The 7,382-nt window shown below is 39.8% G+C and overlaps 1 protein-coding gene across 1 annotated transcript; it reads left to right on the top strand.

Annotated features, from left to right (window-relative positions):
* Nucleotides 1-322: 322 nt before the first annotated feature.
* LOC306938310 (putative transmembrane protein ZNF593OS) lies at nucleotides 323-2,881 on the top strand. The gene is made up of 3 exons (XM_079522427.1): nucleotides 323-544; nucleotides 1,012-1,101; nucleotides 2,270-2,881. The coding sequence occupies exons 1-3, from the start codon at nucleotides 500-502 to the stop codon at nucleotides 2,417-2,419; spliced, it is 285 nt and encodes a 94-aa protein (XP_079378553.1). The 5' UTR covers nucleotides 323-499; the 3' UTR covers nucleotides 2,420-2,881.
* Nucleotides 2,882-7,382: the final 4,501 nt, after the last annotated feature.

Genomic DNA, 7,382 nt, shown 5'->3' with positions numbered 1-7,382 from the left:
AGGCTCGCCTCTACAGTATGTCTGCTGCAGGTTAGAGCAAGTAGGCTCATGGGGTGGTATAAAACAGGAAAAAAAACAAATAGGAAGAACTTTAGAAACGTACAAATTACTAACATTTATTTTTCTACTCGTGATGGTGCAGTGCAATAGTAAATCTCTACAACTGAGCCCTATAAAGTGGTTAATTCAGTAGCTACCAATGACATCACAGGAATAGAAATGCCTTATGTTTAACTAACATTACATAAGCTACTGCAGCACATTAACACACATATTCCATCATGCATGCAACATTATGCACAGAAGCATGTCTTCCTCTTTCTCTCCTCTCTTCCCATTTGCTGACTGGACAGCCCCAGGGCTTTTACTGTGAGTGTTCATGTCTGTCTGTCCCATTGGATGGGACTGGGGTGTATGCACTGTACAAAGGACCTGGGAGTGGGATATATCGGCTCATGCTCAGTACAACAGGCTTTCACTGTTTGTTCAGGGCTAACGCATGGTGTCTGTCTGGGAACGTAGTGCGCTGCAGGGATTGATGAAGGTAAGGATGGAGCCAGCATGCTTTCTCTTTCCCATGGTTTACAACTTGTTAACTTCTGTAAAAGGAGTTTGTGCTTTCTTTATTAAAGGTAGTCGATGTCGACAACCAATTCCATGGTGTTGGATTAATGAAAAAAAATGTATACACTAAAATGTATAGTCACTGTAGTCATATTTCTCTAAGTGATTGTTGAGAATGGCAGAAGTGTATAGTAACAGAATTGATTTGAATGCTATTTTATTTGTAATTTGTGAAGAAAGTTTTCTTTAGAAGTGGATTCACTTGGCTCTCCATGGACAATGTATAGTACATAAGAAGTGAATAAGTTTTTTTTTCTAGGGAAAGTTTTTTTTTTACCTTGCTGAGCAAATTCTCTTAATGCATCATTTGTAGCTATATTTCACACTGGTTTTAGATTGAGAATAGTTGTGCTGAATCCTATGACAAGAAAAATGGTTCCCGTGCAGGTGGACTGTGAGTTCATGTGCGGATCTCCTGCAGCAGACATGATTATCAGACTGGGAAGATTGACCCCTGGTTACTTCCGTCTGCTCCAGGTTAGTGTCACGGCAAATAATAATTTTATAATAATAAATAAAACACCTCAAGCTGACATACATCAATCTCAATTATTTATCTGAAATTGATGGATTATAAGTATTTGGCAAACTTCAGGCCAAAGGTAAAATGTAATCATACCCGTGTGAACTGAGTGGTGCATGCATGTGGGGGTCCCCGGGGGGTCCCTGGAACTTCCACACCCACAGGAACGCGCCCAGGGTGCCGGCCCAGTTCTGACGAGCCGCCCCACGACCGAAACAGTTGAGAAATGACAGCGTTACCGTGTGGGGCCCCCGGAACATCCAGACCCCCATACATACATACATACATATATACATACAAAGGGACACACATTGCTACGTACTGGAGTGGCTGCACCACTCAAAAATGCTGTAATGCTGCTGTGAAGGAGCAGAGCTCAGAAACGTGGAAATTAATATTTCATAACGACCTGATGTCAGGAGATTACATTATATATAACCTCATGATTTACATAAACCTAATACCAACTCCCAACAACCCTATTGACATGGGTTAATACCCTAAATTGAACACAGTAGTCTTACTGTAGGCTATAGTAAATTCAATGATGTAAAATAAACATTCAGTGAACAAAACTGTTCCAACAAACTGACTGTAACCCAGCAGTTAGTAATACGCAGACTATTCCGTTCTGCTAAACAAGAGAATGCATGTGATGCATGCCATGATGTGACTTTGGCGTGTACCCAATAATGTGGCCACTGAGAGTATATGTGTTCTGAAATGATGTAAACTAAAGTATGATTTGAACATGCACGGTACATCGTTATCAGACCTACATTTTCCCTTCAACCTCTTGTTTATGTCCAAACTGACTGGCTATCCATCCACAGACTTTGTAGCAATTCGTAGCAATTGTAGAAATATTGGGCTTTAAATGTCATACAAAAAAAAAATGTACCGGTATTTGGCTCCCCACTATAAAATGAATGTAAATATAAAATATTATTAAAATGGAGCCCAGAGTTCTGAGGGGCCTATTGTTCTGGTTACCTTTCAGCTGGTGTCAGCTTACAGGAATATTTTTATTATTATTACCCTTATTATTATTATTATTATTATTATTACCATTATTATTACCATTATTATTATTATTATTATTGTGTCTTCCCCCATTTCCAGAGACAGGTCTCAGGTGAGGTCCAGATGCAGCCACAGAGCAGCCTTATCAACCCCATCGCCATGACGATGGCAACAGTGGGTATCGGAGTGTCATTCTACAGCACCAGACAAATGGCGGATAGGGTCCATCTCAAACAACAAGCTGCCTGAAGTGTTGGGCCCTCACTGGTCACTATAGGAAGAGGTGAGGTTAAACAGAGAGGAAGAGAGAATACCTATGCAGGCTACAAAAGTTAGAAAATTTACCAGAACTCTGCCCTATAGTTCCAATTGTTCTGTAATTCCCAAGTTTAAATGGAAATTGGTATGAGAGATTATTTTATTGGAAAGTACTTTGTTTTTGTATGTTGGAAAAGGTTTGTAATGGACGCTATGGAGAGAAAATGTTGTTTTTAGGTTAACTATACTTGAAGGAAGCAAGAATGTGTCTTTGTATCGTGTTTAAAGGAAAAAGTAAGCGTCCTATCAGGAAAATGCAATGTGAATATGTATTCCATCAGTCAGCAAAACATTGCGTGTTACCTTATCTTAGTTTGATTTAATTTAAACGCCATGTCAATGTTTCACTTTATGGGAGCAAAATGAAGATAGTTACTTGATAATAGTGCAAAGATTTACTTCATTATTACTTTATTTCACAATTTCCACAGATTATTGTAATTGTATGGAAATAATTATTTGTCAACCTGTAAATCATTTACACTTTATATTCTGTCTTGACATTTTCACAATTCTGAATAATCCTCTGCATATTACAAAGGCTCCAGAAGGACTGACTCACAACATCGTAATACAGTATGTTGGCATTGATACCCAAAACAAACACAACCAATTGAATGTTTTTCTTGTTTTTAGCTTTTATTTGCTAAGCAGAATACAGAAGATAACCAGACATATTAAATGTTTTTCTTTATTTGATCTGTTTTTGCTCCGCATTTGGCACTCAAGATTGAGTAATTCGATATAATCTTTTACTGTAATCGTTTTTGAATGACATGTCAAATAAAACTCAAATGCCATGATTAGCACTTGTACTTTGTGCAGAATTTGGGAATCTTACATATTGGCATCTGTCACACTTTGAAACACTTATGTAACATCATAACGCCCTTATCCTTCAATGGAACCATCCATGTGGACAGTGCTGTTGAGACAGATATTGTCACATTACTGGATGACTGCACACAGTGTATGCCTGTATGGAGTGATTCATGTGAGAGAAATTAGCAGAGGGAAGTGATTTTATACTCAGAGGTTCTGATCGAGAAACACAGAGGGGAGGAAGCCACACTGTTCATCTTGTTAACCAAAGCATTAACACCAGGTGGTGCACTTACTGTACATTTCTGGTGGTTGTTTCTAGCGCTGTCCCAATATGACTGGCCAAAACTTGTGGTTGAGCACCTGGTATAGTAACTTTAAATGACTAAAATATCTATGATATAAGGGAAATGGACCCAGTTGAGTTTTCATGGCCTGCTCATGCGTGTTTTCATATTACTCATAGGCTATATAGTTCAGAGGTCTGAAATGCTGTTATGCCACCATGATGTAATGACAATCACATCCATAACAGCTAACAACTAGCCTATACAGCTTTCTGTTGTTCAAATTCAAACTGAAAACCTTCTTGGTTAAACTCCTTACTTCTCAATCAATTAGTGTAGTCATATCCATTATTTATAGCATCCAAGTGTTGTTACTGTAAGTAAAACTATTTTTTTCCTCACTCAGATTTCAGTCAACATTTTAACGTGTAAACTAATCTTTACAGACTTGACGCAATGTCTGCATGTTTCAATATTAACTATATGAATCTGAGCTTTCATGGAAATGTGGATTTGAGGCTTTTTGTGGCGAAAGTTGGCCAGGTTTGTATCAACTTTAAAAATGTAAGTTAGTTGACATGCTAATGAACAACAGGGTATGTGGTGGTACTGTAATAATAGCCTGGGAAACCCAGACGTTTTCTTTCCCCATACTGTAAAAATAAGCCAAAAGGTTTGTCAACAACACTCTTGCATATGGATAAGACACAATTGTGGAGAGGCAAGTTCTACTTACCACATAATGTTTAAAAATGTTTTCCTTTCACTCAGAAAGCTGTACATTTACTCAGGCACAAGTACAATTCACCTAGCCTGGGAACCATTCCATTTCGGGTTCATGAACCGGTCGGGAGCGGATGATATTGCTACGTCATGTTGTAGTATTGTTTTGTAGTCATCAATCTTTCGGAACTTCCTTTTCCCTCAAACCAATTTTTCTCAATAAAAGCTACAGGCTACGAGAGCTTTTATTGTTATTCTTCCAGTTTGAGGGAAAAGGAAGTTCTGTTTGATTGTTCCTGCCTGATGACTACAAAACAATACTACAACATGACGTAACGATATCATCCGTTCCAGACCGGTTCACACGGCACTTTTGGAACAGAGACCAGGCTTTCCTCCAAGGTGGAAAGCCTGGTGAGGCGAGGTTACCTCATAGAGTATATAAAGGATAGAGACCGAACTGGAGCACTAGCCCCGCCCCCAAGCTATTCATTTCTATGAAGTTGCTCAGTGGCGTTTTGAAGCACCCGGAAGACTGCCGGAAGTACCTCCTCCGGACCTCAAATTTGAGGTCCGGGGTGACGTATGCAACCGAGCGCTCAATGTTAAAGCCCAGCTGCACGGGGTTTCCCGGTCATGAATCCACGGGTCCGCCTGTAGTCCCTCCTCCTACCACTAGGGCCCAGACCTTCAACGTTGAATAGCCTCACTGGCCCCTTGGGTTACCTATAGCTAAGACCCGGCCTCTCCCACTTAGACACTCCCACTTGGACACTTTCCAGCCGGGCTCAATCATTCCAATGTAAATATCATGGAATACACATTAAATACTGGTTCATTTTTGGAACCAGACCTTCAAAATCTCTTCCAAATCCAACAACAAGGCCTGCCATATGCACTGGAAAAATATGTGCGTGGCATTTCTTTTTTAAAACAATGTTTTGTCATATAGGAAAACTATTGGTGGAGAGGTTTGTCTAACCCATGTTATGCTTAGCTGTGATTGGACCATAGCAGTTTGGGGAGGGATTGAATACTTTATTGGCAGAAATGTAATCAGTACTGGTACAGTCAAACAGAAATGTAATCAGTAGGCCTACAGGGTACAGTCAAACACACTTCCAAAGGGATCACCGAAAAAAGTCCTTATTGTTTCCATTCAGGTCCTGGGTATTCAATTCATAATCATGACATGAAAAATTACAACAAATTTCAAATCATCATAAAAGTAATTGGATTACAGTGGATTTTCAGGCCTGTATCAGTATATGGGCATTCCACACTTGGGTGGCAGTGCTGTAGAAGGAGAATTTGCCCATGTTTGTTTTGAAACTGGTGGTACCAGATCGTTGATCTCGCTTCCTCTTGTATTGTGGCTGTGGGAGTCGCTCACTTTTTTGAGGTAGTTTGTCAGGTATGCGGGTACAGAGGTCATAGAGGGCAAAGCATGCATTTACAATTTTAAATGTCGGTCCCAATTTCAATTGCTTAACTCCCGGAGCCCCCCTAGACTATTAAAATAGGTTGCAAAAAGATGGCCCCAGACCGAGGGCGAGGAGTAGTCGAATTAGTTTGTTTTGGTAGGTTTGTAGCTTGGTCTTTAGTGACATAGAGATGTTTGAGAACCAAGAGGTGCAAGCATAGTCAAAGTAGGGCTGAATTAGGGCTCCAGCTAGACTCCGAGTCTTGAGAGCACTTTTGTTGACAAACGAGGAAATTATGCCCAGAAATCTTGTTCTTTGGTTTACTTTTTGGTTTACCCTTGTTGCCATGCTTTCACCTAGCTGTCAGTTTGTTGTCAAGAATGCAGTCAAGATATGTAATCTCTTCTTCGCTGGAGTTACTATGTCGTCCCTCTGACCTTGAAATCATTTACATTTACTTTACTGAGAGCATGTTTGCCCCCAAAAAGAATGGATTCTGTTTTTCTGAGATGTATAGTGAGAGTTTGTTATCGGTAAGCGTAAGCCAAGTTTGGATTTTGGTGAGTTCCGAACTGAGAGCCTCCTCAACCTGCATTTTGTCCTCCCCCGAGATCAGGAGTGCTGAGTCGTCAGCAAACAGGAACAATTTGCAGTTACAGGCAGCATTCATGTCGTTAATGTAAAGTAGGACCCTGAGGTACATTTGCTTTACTTGATTTTTTTTTTTTATACAAGTCTGAGACAAATATTGTACCTTTTACTGCACTACATTTATTTTACAGCTTTAATACAGTAGTTACTTTGACTAACCGAAAATAGCCGAGCTACAAGCTCACAATGCATCGTAACTTGCAACTATACTTACAATCGTTATCCCCAATATCAGTTGCACTGTGCAAGGAGTTGCATTGGTGTGGTTGACCTTAAAACTGTTTTGTTGCAAGGAGTTGGACTAGTTGCGAGTTGAAAGGAGTTGCAACTGGTGTGGTTTGGGCTTTACATTTCACATTTTATGTTTGGGTAGCCTAATCATAGCTACAGTTTATGCTTGCATGGTGTCTACTTATTATGTAACCTATGCAGCACAATTCTGTCATGCATTAGAGCAAGCCATTTCCTTCACCCCTGAATGAATGTCCATAAAGGTTCGTATATAATGCATGCTACTCTCAAACTCAATTTTCAAGACATCCATTAGTCTCCATACTCCCAGGAGATTTCCAGAGCTCTCAACTGCAGTGAGAATATGAACTTTGAGGCTGTGGGAACCAGCCATTTTTAAAGCTCAATTCTTGTGTTTAACCCTTTTAACACTGGCATCCCAATTTTGGACGTTATAGGCAAAATAAATAGAAATGCTTAATTTTTTTTTAAATAGCAGAACAACAAGCTTGCAAGGTCCTATAGATAGATTTTTTCCCCCGTTAAGTGGTTAATGTAACATAATCCTTATTGTGAACAGTAAATTATGGACAGTCACTGGACTGATTTGGCTGGTGATGTAAGGCAGTTTATACATCCACATACACACACACACACACACACACACACACACACACACACACACACACACACACACACACACACACACACACACACACACACACACACATACATACATACATACATACATACATT

This window comes from Electrona antarctica (assembly GCF_951216825.1).
Source record: "Electrona antarctica genome assembly, chromosome: 15".
In the NCBI taxonomy this organism is placed as follows: domain Eukaryota; kingdom Metazoa; phylum Chordata; class Actinopteri; order Myctophiformes; family Myctophidae; genus Electrona; species Electrona antarctica.
Note: the sequence above shows the minus strand (reverse complement) of the source record. Positions and strands in the feature narration are given on the sequence as shown.